This window comes from Mustela nigripes, chromosome 11 (assembly GCF_022355385.1).
Source record: "Mustela nigripes isolate SB6536 chromosome 11, MUSNIG.SB6536, whole genome shotgun sequence".
Lineage (NCBI taxonomy): Eukaryota > Metazoa > Chordata > Mammalia > Carnivora > Mustelidae > Mustela > Mustela nigripes.
Window position 1 is genome coordinate 29219207 of NC_081567.1, and position 16595 is coordinate 29235801.

The 16595-nt window shown below is 55.1% G+C and overlaps 1 protein-coding gene across 3 annotated transcripts in view; it reads right to left on the reverse strand.

The window, feature by feature from the left end:
* The window catches only part of SNX29 (sorting nexin 29), a 475893-nt gene that overhangs the window by 31702 nt on the left and 427596 nt on the right, over positions 1–16595 (reverse strand). For all 3 annotated transcript variants that reach the window (XM_059415299.1, XM_059415297.1, XM_059415298.1), the window contains exon 20: positions 12890–13029. In XM_059415299.1, coding sequence (XP_059271282.1) covers positions 12890–13029 — 140 coding nt within the window. The remainder of the gene's footprint in view (positions 1–12889; positions 13030–16595) is intronic.

Sequence of the window (16595 nt, forward strand, 5' to 3'; positions counted from 1 at the left end):
TCTGAAAACTGGGCACCATCACTCACTAAGGATGGATCCCTGGCCAAGTTCATCAGCCTCTCTGAGCCTCAGTCTCATCCTCTATAAACGTGCCTCAACACGGCAATTACTCTCATAGGGAGAATTAGAGAAATTAGTGAGCTAATTCTGGCAGACAGTGCTCAAGAAATGCCGACAGCATAACGACTGGCGATATCCCGATATCCATTCCTGAGCGTTCACTCCCCACCTAACCCCTGTTCCCATAGCACATCCCTTCTTTGCACGCACAGCCAGCCAGCAACGCTTGCTGCAAGAGACACGGAACAAGGGATCCCAGGTCCGGGTAAGATGGCACCAGTGCCACTGCCACACGAGGCGAGGCACCATGTGGAGGATGCATGGGGCAGCTGCTAAGGGGCTCTGGACAGGAAATTACTGGGCAGTTGGGGAAGAAAATCAGAATTGGATGCACCATCAAAACTGTAGTTAAGTTTACTGCCCTTCCCTCTAGGACCCTCCCAGAGTCAAGACAGACTGACAGCCAGAATGGGCGGGATAGGACAGGGCTCCAGGTAAGCCCTCTGCTTCCTCCCCACCTTCAGCGGTGGGGAAGGGGAGCGGGTCTCTCGTGCCTCAGTCTGCAGCCATCCTCACGCACCCAGAACTCCAAGAAAGGGTGTGGTAAGAGAAGAGTCACCCCAAACATGTCCGTGGGCTGATCCCTGTTACTCACAGGACAAGAAGGACTTTGCAGATGGCAAATTTCCAGATTCGAGATGAGGAGATGATCCCAGATTTTCTGGAGAAGCCCACAGTGGTCACAAGGGCCTTTGTAAGAGGGAGGCAGGAGGGCACAGTCACCGAGCAAACGACAGAAGTGGTGCACGGAGGGGTCCCAAAGCGACAGATCTAGAAGCTGGAAGGGGCGAGGAAGCAGATCCTGCCCAGCAGCCCCGGGGAGAAGTCAGCCCTGCAGGTACCTTGACTTTAGTGTCCCAAGACTGATCCCGGACTTCTGACCTCCAGGACCGCAAGAGGACAAATTTGTGGGTCTGTGGTCACTAGTTTCAGCAGACACGGATCCTCACACAGGGGAGAATCTTCCTCTAGTGTAAGAAGCGCCATGATTCCAAGACAGTAGGGTGAATGCCCGGTGCTTTTTCCTCTGTGTCCCCTCCCCTTGGCTCTGGACACAGAGTCTGTTAGCCTTGACCACACCCTCACCCCTTATAGGAAAGTTAACTCAAAATGGATCACAGATTTAAGTTAAAATGATACAACTTTTAGAAGGAAACCAGAAAGAATCTTCATGACCCTGGTTTAGGCAAAGAGTTCTTAGAACACCAAGAGCATAATGGAAAAAACCAAGAAACTGGATTTCATCAAAATTAAAAAGATTTGTTACACACAAGAAAGGTTAAGAAATACGAAAAGAGGGGTGCCTGGGTGGCTCAGTGAGTTAAGCCTCTGCCTTCGGCTCAGGTCATGATCTCAGGGTCCTGGGATGGAGCCCCGCATCAGGCTCTCTGCTCAGCAGGGAACCTGCTTCCTCCTCTCTCTCTGCCTGCCTCTCTGCCTACTTGTGATCTTTCTCTGTCAAATAAATAAATAAAAATTTAAAAAAAAGAAATACGAAAGACAAGCTACAGACTGGGAGGAATTACATAGAAATGACCCATCTAACAAAGGGTTACACACAGAATATATTAAGAACCGTCAAAACTCAACAGGAAAAAAAAAATCCCGATTTTTAAAAATGGACCCAAGACTTGCAGAGACCTTCCCCAGACAAAGATACTGGAGCAAGTCAGCACATGGAAAGGTGCTCCCAGCACCCGCCGGGAGGGTAATGCCCCCTCAGACCACGGCCAGACCCACACCTGCTGTTCAACGGCTGGGGATGAACACTGCGACAGGAGTGCAAGCCCAAGAGCGGGCGGAGGGCCGGAACTCAGCCCCTCGGGAACGCACCCTCCTCTTCGGTACTGACCCCAAAGGAGCGAAAACCGTAGTCCCCATGAAAAGCACTCAAATGTTTACATTAGCTTGAAACTGTCAACAGCTGGGAACAGCCCAAGCGTCTCGTGAGCGGATCAAGTGTGTCACTTCCACGTAGTGGGACGCGCAGCACCGGACGGACCAGACCGTCCGTGCGCCCAACCTGCATGCATCTCAAAGGACCGGCGAGGAGAGAAGGAATCCAGTCTCCAGAGGTCACCGTGTGAGTCCCTGCAATGGCTAGAAAAGACCCAGCCATTGTGATGGAGAAGAGATCCACGGTCGCCGGGGCTTAGGGCCAGGGAGAGCGTGTGACCATGAAGGGACAGCATGAGGGAGAGTCTGGTGGCGATGGATATGTGTGTGTGTGCGTGTGCTGGGAGCCCAAATGCATATGTGCGCTGAAATCATAGACTTTGGCTCCAAACAAAAAAGCTTTCACTGTATGCTGATTTTCTAAAAAAGGTGTTCTTTTTTGTTTGTTTGTTTGTTTTTTTTTGCAAAGTCAAGGCAAGCAGAACTCCAATCAGTGCAGTGAAGATCCTAATGTGGTCCTTCCTGGAGCACAGTGGAGTGAGTCCCCCTGCTGGTTCATGGCGACGGGGAAGGTCACCCCTGGCCTCCTTCTACCTTCCCCCTCCTCCAAATCTCACAGTTGTGCACCCTGTATCCCCCATCCCCCTCATGCACTGCCACCTCCTACCTAGAACAAGTTACTCATCTGGGTTAGTTGCAGAAATGGCCCCGATTATCTGCTGCTTTCTGCCTTGCCCTTAGCCCTGTGACTCTGCAGGGCCTTCCCGCTGACCCTGGCCTCTGGGTGGGGAATGCCGTGGCCAAGGGCTGTCAGCACACAGGACGCAGTCAGGGTCTGGGGGTTGGGCTTTCCCTGTTCTAGCTCAGAACCTCCCCGGCCCCCACTGCCCCATTACTCCCAGGCGAGGCCATTCTGGACCAGCCGCCAGCCAGCCAATCCGCAGATGTGGAAGCCAATGCAGCCCCGATCAGCTGGCCTCCTGGCCCATCGCCCAGCGCGCCAGGCTCACTGAGCGCCACCAGGGGACCGTGGGGGTTTGCCACGCAGTATCCCCATGGCCGCAGATCTGGGCTACCTCACCCAACGGTCTCCATCCCCAGGTATCCCTAACAGACCTCCCCAACGAGTGTGGGCAGAGCACAGGGAGCAGCGCGCTGGCCCACTGAGGACGCGGACAACGGACTGACCACACTTATGCAACGAGACAGTGGGGCGGGGGCTGGGCAGAGAGGGGCTGGCTTCCTGCGGGCTGCCGTCTCGCCTCCCCGGTATCTGAGAACTTCTATTACTTGTTATTTCTTCACTAACCCTAAAATAGGATGGAGGTTATTGTGCCCAAAATAACCTAATCTGCTTCCCTTGCTCCACACTGAATTTTCAGATGCTCCAATGTTTAAAAATAAAAGACAGGAAGTAGGACAGGCAACTGTAATACTATCTAAGCTGCCAACTGAAATCATTTTGGGGACGGAAGTGAGAGTCTGAACAAAGGATTAAGTGAAACGCGACCACAGCTAAAATAAGTCTCCTCGGAGAAGCCCCTACTGGGCGACACCAAATGGAATCCTCTTGCCAAACCCGTGAGGTCTGTGCTCCTGGCCCCGTTGCACAGGTGGGGAAACTGAGGCACGCAGCAGTCATAGCACAAGCCCGCTAGGCAGTACAGCTGGCACGTGAACTGGACTGATCCAAGGTCTTGTTCTTTCTTGTTCATCTGGTGAGAAACTCCCAACAGAGCGTGGGCTTACCCCTTCCGCCCATTACACACACAGTCTACAGGACTGGAAAGGTCTGCTGCTCTGGGGGAGGAGGGCACGTGGCAGCTGGTCTCGGCAGTCTGGGGCTTGGTCATGGGCACACCACCTTCATGCCGACAAGGACACAGAGCCTCAGCTCCCCAGATCAGCTCGACTGGTGTTTGCTAAGAAAGGGTAACTGTGGCGGGCAGACTCGGGCAGACCCACGCTGCCCCCATACGCTCCGTGAGTGCACTTGCTTGGTGCTCCTCGGAAAGCCCCGGAACTTCGAGGCCTGTGCCGGTTCTAGGGGACGCACGCTTCGGCCGCGTAGACCGCAAGAGGGGCTGAGGCCGTGACGAGTCTTCCAGCAGCCACAGCCCAGAGCGCCGCCTGTGCCCCCCACGTTCGGCGCGTCAGCCCCGTCCTGTTGACTCTCTGCATAGCCCTCTGAGGGAGCATCTCTTACCCTCCCATTTTACAGACTTGGAAATCGAGGCACAGAGTCATTAAAATGCCTAATGTGAGACCACCCAGCTGGCCTCTGGGCCTGCCGCCTCTTAACGATGATGCCGCTGTGCTCCTACCTTTAACATGAAAGTCCTAAAACAAGGCACGTCCCAGACTCCAACACGATGCCTTGTTTCCTGGGGCATTGGCCATTTCTCAACCTGCCTTCCCAGAGAAAACCAAGAGAAAACCATCCGTGGCCTCATCACAAAAAGTTCTCTTGTGTAAAAAAGAGAAATAAAACAAGGAACTGTTCTTTGTCCGTCCATGACCTGCTTTACCCTCTGAGCGATGCTGGCTAAGCCAGAGGTCTGTGCGATCTGGGGACAGTGTTCCTGGGGCCGAACCAGGACACGGGCTCTCCCTTCCACTCCAGCTGAACAGCCCGGGTCTATCAGATTCATGAAGGACGAGCAGGGGCCGCGGCCCGTGAGTGGACCAGGGAGGAAGGGCGTGGCTGCACCCCATGAGGCCAGCACGACTCCTGAACAAGAGCGGGTCCTTGAACTTCACAGGTGAACACATCAGACTTCCTTTGTAACCCTAATAACCGGGGTCCAGTTCCCCAGAATAGACACAGGTGCCCTCCCAGGACCTGCAGTTTCCGGCGAGCTTCTAGAAGAAGCCCCTCCTGCCTGGCGGCGTTCCTTTTCCCAAGGTAAGCACGCACTGCCGGCAGGCACGCAGCGACGGTAAGGACGGACAGCCGCAGAGAAGGTGGGGAAGACTCAGGCAGGCGTTCTGCTGGCAAGAGTTGAGCCTAAGGCTGGTGACAGAGCCCTTCCTGGGGATCCAGAACCTGCCACTGGGGGGAAGGCGGCTGCACCTGGAAGCTGGACAGGCATCCCCTGCCTGTGCACCGTTCCAATGACCCATCCCGAGGGGACCTCCGTCAGGACAGTGGGGGCTGCTGTGTCCTGAGGGCCGGCTGTCAGAGCGACCCTGGTCAGGATGTGGCCGTCATCGTCCCCTGGGATCAAAGGGGTGACCACCTCCTTCCACCCTGTGTCTCCTCGTGTGCCCCACAGGTCCGTCCTAGAAGCCTCCTGATACACAAGAGGCCACCCACGGCCACCACACAAAGGAGGTGACAGCTAATTTTGAACTCAGATTTTATACTGAGCGCAGGGAGCTTGCCATTTGTAGAATTCGAACATGTGGCCACCGACCTATGGACACGCTAATAACCGCCGCGGAGAGCCAAGGCTGACCCTCTCAGGCGGGACCCACACCCCTCCCTGAGGTCACACCGCGAGGGCATCATTCTCTTAAATGAGAGAAATTCTGCCTACCGAACTGGCATAAGAGGGCGGGGCTTAGCCACATCCATCAAAATTTGTAAACGCGCCTGTCCCTGTCCTCTGAGCCAGCGTGGCTTCTGAAAGTCAATGCTACACACCCGCGTGCTGAAATGGGTACCCACTGCACCACCCCGGGCAGCACTGCTGGAGGAGGAAAGCTCTGGAACCCTCTGCAGTGTTCCGCGAGGGCAGGGGTGGGATAAATCATGGAAGAGCCGGCGCGGGGGATACTACGTGGCTTTCGCCAGCCACGAGGCAGCTCCAGTCAATGAAAGAGGCGAACCACGGAACACTGCGCGGAATCTGGCTCTGCCTTCACGGAAGCATGAACAGTTCCTACAAGATTGCATAAGCGGCTTGACGGGGACCACGGGGCGGGGCGTGGGGGTGGGCACAGGACTCAGTCCAGTGACGTGTGCTGCTTCATCTCCTCGCTTTCTGTAGCATTTCATTTTTTTAATACCATAAGTTTGTCACTTCCTCCAAAACGTCTGCTCCCCAGACTCTCCTTCCCCCGTGCTTCCTTTCTGCTGGTAAAAATAGGGACACACGTACACGCTTACTACGCGCTGGGCACTGTTCTAAGGGCCTGACACACACGCGCTCCTGGTGCCCTCAGGGCCCCACCCCCAACCACATGGAGGCTACGAATACCTCCATTGTACAGATGAACACACGGAGGCCCAGGAGAGCTTGCAACTCGCTCAACACCACACAGCCTGTCAGGGGCACAGCGGGGACACAAACCGGGCAGTGGGACACGTGATGAGCTCCTGTTGAATGAATGAATGAATGAATGAATGAATGAATGGAAGACATGCGGCCTGGTGATGCACGTGTTGGCCCCCGAGCCCAGGCCCATGTCCTAGTCATCTGTGCGACACCCCTGCCAACCCCTCTGCTGGCCCAGGGCCTGCCTCCACAGAGGAGGCACTCGGTAAATGTGTGTTGACTCCACACAGAGCCGACTCGGGGCATCTCTGCATCTGCCTGGCCTGGCGGGATGCTGGGCATGTCATCCAGAACTCTCCTACCTGACAGCCAGTCCTCGGACACATCGGGGTGTCATCCCTCCTCACCTGCCTTCATCACCCTGGCCAAGATGCCAACTCCTCCTGCCCAGACCGTACAGAAGCCTCACTACCCTCCCCTTTCCAATTTTATTCTCTACCCCACATCTAGAATGAAGCATTTGAAAATGCAAACCAGGTCATTATCACACCTCTGCTCTAAGCCCTTCAGCAGGTTCACAACTCACTGAGAATAAAGCTGAAAGTCATTGTTAGGGCCTCCAAGGCCCCTTACGGTCTGGCTCTCTGGAGTTCTCAGTCCCATTCCCCAGCTAGCTCTGTTCTAGCCACTCTGGCCTTCATCTGACACATCCAGTTCGCTCCTGCCCCAGGGCCTTTGCACTCGCTCTTCCCTCTGACTGCACACCTTCCCCCAGAAATCTGCAAGATCTTCCCTCAGGCCCCTGAGCTCCTGATCATCTGATGGAAAACAACACTGTGTGATTCTAGGCTCTGACTCTGCACTACCTTTTCTCAAACACCTTCATAGCAGATACATTTGTCTATTTTTCAACTTCCCTCCATAAAGGCAGAGGTTTGTTGTTGTTTTAATCTTTTTTCTGTTTTGTTCTCTTTATGACCCCATAATATCCTCTATTATGACCTATTATATCTCTATTATGGCCCCATAATATCTCTATTATGACTCAGTGCTTGCTGAGTACTTAGTAGGCGCTCTGTTTCAGTGACTGGAAGAAAATGTCTGCTGAATGCAGTCTCCTTGGACAGGGACTTTCTATGTATCCACTCAGCAGAGTGTGTGTCCTGAAGGTGTTCCCGGGTCCCCCAGTCTCTCGAGAACTCGTTAGAGCTGTTCTATCTTCTTCCTCCTCCCATTTCTTCTTCCTCTGTGAACGTGACCTCTCCCCAGTCCCCACCAAGCAGAAAGAGATGGCGGAGGAGGAACATGATTCGGGGGGGGGGGGGATGCCTGGAGGACACAGAGGCCCTCTGAGTGTTAGAGCAGAGCAGCTGGTGGCCCTGTCACTTTCAGACAGAGGGACCTATTCCCCGTCTCCTGGGGCCAGCGCCCCCGGGCCACCACTTCCTCCACCTCCCTTAACAGCAGCCCCGGAAGTGGCCCGGCTGGGCTGGAGGGGACCAGATGGCATTTAGCCATCATCTTTCCAGCGGAGCAACAGGGTAGCAGATGCGCCCAGAGAGGGGCCTCTGGTGATGAGCTTCCACGCAACGGGGAGCCTTCCTATGGGACAGGCCTGACCCCTCCAGAAAAGCACAACCACCCGCACCCGGGCCAACCCCTCGGGCTCTCTGAAGACCCAGAGCTGAGCCGCCGCACCCGGTTTCCCCAGGGCAGGTCCCGAGTCACTGTCTGGAGCGGAGATCCCCAGCAGGGGAAAAAGGGACGGAGAGGCTGGCTTCAGGAATAATTCAGAATCACTTTAGGCAAAACACTTAAATTTTCCGAGCCTCCAGTGTCTTACTTACAGGGATAGATGGGTGGCTGGCTGGCTGTTTGAAGAGACAAGCAGGGAAATGTCCCCGGGGTTTTATCAGGATTCTCTCCTCTTTCTCGTGAGTCTCGTGATTAACAGCAGCCGTCACAGAGCAGACGCGGTGCTGCCACTCTCACGTGCCCGCAAGGAACACCCCCACGGGCCAGTGACCCTGGCGACTCTTCCCTTTACCACACAAGACCAAATCCTTGCCCGAGGTCGCCATCCTCCCCTGCCGAAGAGTCGAATATTACGGACTCCAAACTCCTTACCCTTAGTATTTGGCGATCAGCGATTTCAAACTCCTCTGCCTTTGAGGGCCCCCGAACTGATGTACATCGTGAAGCCGGCCAAGGGCAGAGGCCAGACAGGGTGTTCGGAAAGGTGCCAGGCTGGGGATGCTCAACTCGCAATGTCACAGCTCTCAACCTGAGCCTCAGGCTCTTCCTGCTGGGGCACGGGCTGTGGTGTTTCCTCCCCAAGCTAAACCCCTGCTCACAACCACTCGAATTTCAGCCAGAAATACGTCCAACGGCTTTATGAGTAAACGCAGCAGCAGATGGGGTGGAGGGAATATCAAATATAAATTTGATTTATATTTGGGCAAACACCGACCGCACTTTCTGCTGAAAATTCTGTTGGGAATTTGTGCTGTGACCCACACTCTAACCCCAGCCTCCACCCCCACAACTCTTCCTCTCCCCTTCAGGAAGAGCAGAACACGAAGCATTTCCCAGAGATGAATTACTCTGCAGAAAACATTTTAATAATGTGCTAAATGACAGCACAACAAATTATTTAAGCCTCCACCGATTTTGTGGTCCAGGTCCGTGGAATGAGTTTTTGGATTCCGAGCCTCCCTCATTAACTGACTTTCAAAAGAGCACCTGACATGGCCCAGGTCTCCGGGGTGACATCTGCCACGCGCCGCGTCTTGGCGCCACCTTTCCCTGAAGCGCGTGTTTCCCTGAAACATGGGGCTCTGACGGAGGCCGCTACGGGGCCGCCCCTCATCTGCTCAGCATCTGAGGGACACTCTGGTCCCCACCGGATGCACAGAGTTCAAAATGGCAAAGAAACAGCCCGCTTTCTACCATCCTGCTTTCTGCCGGCATTCGCAAGGCAGGCAACGGGAGGCGGAGAGATTTGGAGAACGAATTCAACCAGCTGATTCTCCGGCTCTCGGATTTGTGCAGATGGCAGAGTACTTGGAAGTCATGACAGCCCTCGCAGAACATAGTGAGATCCGGACACGTTAGAGAGAAACAACAACATAGCAACGTGCGTGCAAAAGCGGGCCCCGTTGGATACTGGACTCCAGGCTGCACAAGCCCTGAGGTTCTAAGGAAGACGGATGAAGGAAAATGGGCCAGTGCTACCCACTTGCTTCCATTCCCCCGCCCCGGCGCTCTCCCTCCAAGATGGAGCGGGACCACCTTTCGGAAGTTCAGCAGCGCACCAGCTCACGCAACCCGCGTGGGAGCAGAGTGTGCGAGGAACGCATCGTGAGTAACAGTCTGGTCCCACGTCCGCCTCAGCGGAGAAGCCATCTGAGTGGTGGCGAAGAGGCAGGGCTGCAAACTCAAGCCTCCAGCGGGGGCCAGGCAGGTAACGCAAGCGAGTGTATGAAGCCAACAGCCCAGCGCTGACAGCCAGGGCAGGGGAGGCTCGGCTAGAGTCCTGAAGACGACGGGAGCGGGGGTCTCCGTGAGGGCGGGCCAGCACGGCTCGACTCTGGCCAAGCAAGGCTGAGCGGGCTGGGCTGGGCTGGGGATCCGTCTGCCCCAGCTGCCACCACCAAACACCACTGACTGGGGGGGCTTAAGCAACAGAGGCTGATTTCTCACTGTTCGAGAGCTACGAGTCCAAGATCAAAGGGCTGGCAGCCTGGGTTCTGGGTGAAGGCTCTTCTCCTGGCTTGTAGATGTCTGCCTTTCACTGTGTCCTCATACGGCGGAGAGAGAGAGAGGAGTCTAGTACCTCCCCTCCTCCTCCTCCTCCTCGTATGGGGCACTAACCCCATCCCGTGCCCCTGATAACTTCTCCCAAACCTAATGACCTCCCCAAAGCCCTACTTCCGAATGCGATCACACTGGGGCTAGGGCTTCAACATATGAATTCTGGGAGGATACAAGGGTTCAGCCCATAACAGGACATGACCGATTCTGACACCTCATCTTTCCTGACACCATCTAATATTTTGATGTTGGTGTCACGTCAATGTAGACACACAGATAACAAAAGCCCACTGCACTGGTCAAACGAAACAGCTCAGAGGGGCAGGCGTGGTCCACAGGCTGCAGGTTTGTCCCGAAACATGGGGGATGGCGCTAGAAAGCCCGGGCTCCCCATGCACTAGCTGGCTAGTCCTGGGGTCACGAGGAAACCTCTCTGGGCCTCAGCACCCCCCTCAGCACTTCCAAGGGACCTCGTCAAACTGGCAGGTTACTGGCAAGTTTATAAGGTTCCTCCTGACAGGTTCTCGGGATTGGATGAGATCAAGGAGGGGAACAGGCAGCCGGTGCCTGTGCAAGCGCTCAGGAAACCGAAGGGACAGGCAGCGGGGCCGTCCTTTGTCGACAAGCCCACCTCGTTCAGTAGCCGAAGGGGGTTTCTCAAATCTTGAATCAGCATTTGAAAGGACTGAGGAAATGTGCCAAGATCTATAAGAATCATTACGCTTTGGGGGGTTTATTTCCTGAGCTAAGAGAGTTGTGGGTTTTTTTTTGTTTTGTTGTTGTTTTTTTTTTTAACTAGAAATTTCTCAGGGCGAACTCTCGAGCAGAAGGCCAGATGCAGCTTTCTGCAGGCGCACACAAATAGGAAATTCCCACGTGGAGCATCACCAGAACCCGCACTGGGCCAGTGTCGGCTTCCACTGCCCCAAAACGAACCAATGGGCAGACTCGGACCCAGAATCCCAATTCAGTAAAGACGGAGGAGGCCGGGGCAGCATCATGTGGACGGTGAGGAGAAGCCGAAGGACCGAAACGCCTAATCCCAAGCGGGGTCTAGACTAGTGTTTACTCAGACGCCTGCTGTCAATGGTGTGTCATGTGCTCCAGTCTCTTACTGAAATTCTTTGTATTTTTTTTTAAAGCCTGTGACATCAAACCCTACGTTCTCTGTGCTAATTGGGCATAAAAGGTTTCTCCCTCAGCTCCAGGGAATGCAACTGGCAGGGCTAGGCTCGCCCCACACGGAGATGCACGTACAGTTTCCACCCCCCGACGGGCCAGTGTTTGCAAACACTCAGCCAAGACACCAGGGCTGCACACACCCGGCGGGAAGGACACCAGCTTGCTGTGACCAGTCTTCCTTCCTTCTCAGAGCAGGGTCTTAAGACTGTCTAACTCGGTTTTCATCAGAAAATTTAGCCCAAACTCACAGGACTCAGTGACAGGTCAATCTCCAACACCATCCCAGCCAGGAGGCTGCCCCTAGAAGAATGGGAGCTCCCCCTGTGAGCTATTACAGCCCTTCTGAAACACCAAAGCCAAGGCCCCAGCATCACAAGGGAATGAGAGAAAAATGCAGTTTCCCATCCAATGCAAGCAGGAAACAAAGGTGCCTTTTACCCGAGGCAGAATACAGGCTTTGTCTTCTCACAGAAGCCCTGAAACAATTAGAAAAACAAAAGCAAGCTGCAAGCAGTAAGGGGGCCAGTCAGGCCAAGTCTGTCTGGTTGGAAGTTCAAGTGTGACCGAAAGGCGCTCCCCTAGGACAGAAGCAAAGCTCCAGGCCTGAAGTGAGAGCATCACTGGTCCCCAGGACAGGCCCCCAAGCCCTGACCGAGAGCTAGACTACAAAGAAACTGATTTACCCGGACCCGTCACACAGACCCAGACCAGCACTTCTCAACTAAGGGATCCACAGGTTTGCCATACGGGATTTTCCATCTTGGGTTTCCATATGATGCTAATGTTCTAGAAACGATATGATTATGTTCTATAGCATCGGAAGGCTCAACGAAAAACCAAAGGCTGCTCCGTCACCTCGGTCCCGATCCCAGGGTGTAAGTGGGTCAGGCTAGAGACAGACTTAACAGCACAGAGCGGACTCATGGGTGATCAGCCAGTGACGACACCTGACGGCCACCTGCCCCCAGGTGCGGCGCAGACGTTCCCGGCAACAGAAGTGGAGAAGAGGGAGCAAGGACCCCCGGGCGCCGCGCGGGGCGAGCGGAAAGAACCTGGTGTGTGCCATGGGAGCAAAGCTTTGGCTTCAGATGTGCTGACCATTCAGAAGCGTCATGATTTAGGAAGTGCTTCACACGTCAACAACGCCTTCCACTTTCTTTCCAATTTCATGAGACAGAAGAACAAAAAATTTATACCCGATTTTAAGTTAGGTCACAGTTACATTATTTTCATAGTACTATGACTTAAGTCAGTGCCAGAGGGAGTCCGAGAATGTCTCCTAGTATCAGTTACCCACCGAGGCAACAGCGACGGACCTATTTGGTTCTGGAACATTCTGTGAGCTGCAGAGAAAATCAGTCTCTCCTTTGATCAGAAGGCATGAAGCAGAAAACCGCACCGGCCTAATTTAGTTGCAGACCTCAGCTCAACCACGCTCGAATGCAGACGCGCGGTCTCCAAGCCCTTCCTGCAGTCTGCAATACCGTGGCCCATGGCTCCGGGAGCACCTGGGCTCCAGCGTGGCGAGGACACACACACACACACACACACACACACACACGCACGCACGCACACACCTCGCTGGCCGCCTCGGAGGAGGGGAAGGAGGAGGGGAAGGAGGAAGCTCTGGGCGGAGGGCCCGCGCGAACCGTACTTACACAAAAAAGGGCATGAGCTGCACGAGGGTCTCCTTCTTGGGGCTGGCGGCGAACTCGGGGGCCACCTGGATGACCTTGTTCATGACGCTGCGCAGGTAATTCTGGAGCTGCTTCCTCCGCTCCTCCACAAACTTGGCATCCTGAGGAAACACACACACGCCGGCATGCTCAGGTGTGCTCTCTTCGCCCGTCCAAAAACAGCCCGAGAAGACCCAGCAGTCAGTCACCACTGGGCAGCAAGCTAATGTGTACGGAGTGACCGCCATGTGCAGACGGTGCCTAAGGCTTCCCCTGGGTGATCACGCTGAGCACCAGGGAAGATGTTCGTGATATTCCTACTAAGAAGGGCCCAGTGGGTCCCTACGACCCCCTACGGGGTGCCCCTGAATGAATGAAGTCTTACCACTGTGGCTGTTATGCATGAGCACCTACCACGTGATGATGGGGCCTAGGGACCAAACCATGATCCCAACGCTCACTGCTGTGTCACTGGCAGAGGTCACAGCCCAGCATGGGACACGCCAATATACCCGTGACCACACAGGCCCAGGTAATTGTCCGTCCCACCAAATGCCACCTTCCAGAGACAGTGCTTAATTTGCCAACGTGGGAATCTTCCAAAATCTGAATCAGTCACCGCTATTTAAGAAAGGTTTTATTTGTAAACTGTGCCTTCTCTTACAACACTAGGCTACGTGGGGCCACACCCGGCTGTGGCTGGGCAGCAGGGCTCCAGCAGCAGGCACGGGCTCCCAGGTCCATGCAGTCTCTCCAGCCCTCTGTGCTCCCGGGCTCCGTGCACCTGACTGTCTTGCTCCCACTCCCCACCCCAGCCCCGAGTCCTCTTGCCTCTCAGCATTATAGCGCCGGCCTCCCACATGTGCCTTCTGGGCACTAGGACTTGGACCTGTGTGACGATCTACTGTCCCCAGGTCGACATCCCTAAGAATTTTGAAATGAGAGTCCCCACCACTTCTGGAGCCCACCCTGCTCATTCCCATCTGCGCTGGGGGCCCTGGCTTACCACGTGGAAACCCTGGCCAGCACCGGGAGAGACGGGAAACTCAGAGCCACGTGGGGGTAAGGAAGAGTAGAGAGAGGGCAGGAGGGGGAACGGGGTCATCTGTCCTCATGAGAACACCAGAGGAGACACACTCGGACTCAGGTCACATGACAGAGGAGGGAGCGGCATGTAGAGAGGGTCTGGGAAGCGTGGGCACGAATGAGGTCCCACAGACGGAGCGGGGCGCTCCCCCCGGCCCCCGCCGGCACAGAGCTCACCCCAGTAGGAGCTTGGCAACAGTGTGCTGAACGAGGCTGCTCTCAGAGGCACCCACGGACCTGCCCAGCACCTGCCCTGATCTTGAGAGAAGAGCGCCCACAAAGCCCTGCCAAACACTGAGCACAGCAGGCAGAGTCTGTAAGTGCTACTCGACTCAGCAAACAAAACTACAGGATGCTGGGTGAGAGCTGGATTTCAGAGAAACAATGCAGAATTTTCTAGTATTCATAACTCCGTATTCAATAATTCATGACTCAATAATTTCTCAGTATTCAACTACGTACCACACAATAAAACTTCCCGTGCAGTATTTGGGACATACTCGAACTAAGAAATTATTCATCGTTTATGTGAAATTCAGATCTCACCGGCAGCCCGTGTTTCATCTGGCAGCCCTCCAGGAGCACCAGGCAGGAGGAAGGGTCACAGAACTGTGGATGGTGGCAAGTGCCCCCCACCCCAAGCCCAGGCTCTTTCCGGGCCACAGCAAGTTCTCGCCCAGGGCCACCCCCACAAGCCGCCTCAGTGTAACCCTTCTCCTCTCCTCAGGAGGGTGAGAACACTGACCACTGTGAAGCCCCCAGGAGGGATTCTGATCTCCTGCAGCCACTGGGGCGGGGGACGGAGCGCCCTGGGCCTGCGCTCCCTCCCTGGTCTGACCACCAGGTGCTGCTCTGCCATCCTGCATCACGGAGCATGAACCTCTCCTCCTCAGGAAGTCGGAGAATGTGCCAGGTGAGTGCCCCATGGAGCTCCTAAGGCCTGGGTTCTCATCGGCACAAAAGCCCAAGAGGCCAGCCAGAGAGACTATCTGGCAGGACAACAAAGGAGCCCATCGACCCCCGCTGAGCTCATGGAGGTCTCTCCCCTCCCACCACACAGAGGGTTAGGCCACTCCAGAGGCAACACACAGAGACAGAGACCGGAGGACTCCTCATGCGCCTGTGGGACTGGGTGGGCAACAGGATCCCAGGGGGTGAGGACACTCAAAAGGGAGGTGGGGGGTTGCCACCTGGGGGTCAAAACTGCCCATTTTCACCTGTCTCAGAGCTTCCTCTCACCCAGGTCCCACGGGCCGCAGTGAGGTGGCAGAAAGGCTATCACCCTGGGAGAAGCTGACCCCCTTGCACAGACTCATTCTGCCTGAGGGCCGCTGCCTGGAAACCCGGCCAGCCCCGCGAGCACCCAACGCGGCAGCAATCTCACTTTGACAAGGGGGCAGCTTCTCCCGGAGCGATTCAGAGTGAAGATATCTGTGAACTTTACTCATGCCTGAGCAGAAGCTCAGAAAGGGTAAGGAACGTGCCCGAGAGCTCAGAGTCCGGAGGTGGACGAGCAGGGTCCTGGATCCTTAACCCGCCCAGAGTGGGAGCCACCCGCCACCCGGAAGACATTCTTCGACTCCCAGAAGAAAAAGCTGCGAGTCTTCCAAACCACAGGCTTCCCCGAACCAGGATTCACTCGGGGTCAGCACTAGCAGAAGCTGGTGACCGTGCGATGACAAGGAAGCCCGTCACCATGTCACCTCAGTGCCTGGGGGCCACACTCTCCCGTGGGTCTCTGATTCGGAGGTGCCGGCAACCAGAGTCCCCACAGAGGTTGCAGTGGGCCAGGGAGGAGCTCAGAGCTCTCCGTGGGAGATGGCCTTTTTTTCCCTGTCGGTCATTTCATTCTTAATTTATTACGGAAATTTCAAATATGGCAAAGAGCACAGCAAATCGTATCATGAATCCCCAGAAGCCTCTCTCTAATAAAAAAGTCACAACCCCTTTCTGTATTTACTTCATCATTACTACCTTTTTGCTGAGGTCTTTTACAGTAAATTATAGTCATTGTGACATCTCACCACAGGGGGCTGTGGCACGCCTTCCCGAAACCCGAAGAACATTTTCCTATTTAACCACAGTTCCATCAGCATCTCTAAAAAAAACGAAGGCTGATTTGCTGGTGTGATCTCATACGTAGCCCAGGTTTAAAGATCCCAGTTTTCAAATGTGCCTACTGCTTCCGGAATATTTTAAAGAGAGGCTGTGGTCCATCCCAGAAGGGAGCTGGTGACTCCAGCAGGTTGGAAGCAACACTGTCCAGAACAGAGCCCCCCCCCCCCCCCCCCGCTCAGGGAGAGCCGCGTTCTGACCTGCTGGTGAAGACAGTCCTACTTTTCCCACAAGCTACTGTGGCCTGTATGGCCCCCAAACACTAAAACCAGGGTGTTTCAGCCTAAAACCCAGATTCCTGGCATCCCTTGAAAAACTGAGCGGTCTTGCCCTCCTTAGCTGCCCGCCTTAGCCCTATCCCCTGCCTGGCCTCCTTGGCCCCCATGGAACCATCCGAGAGACCTCACTGTGGGATGATGGCACCTGATGACGTTCCCTGCGGCAGGCAGAGCACCTGATGACGACGTTCCCTGCGGCAGGCAGAGCG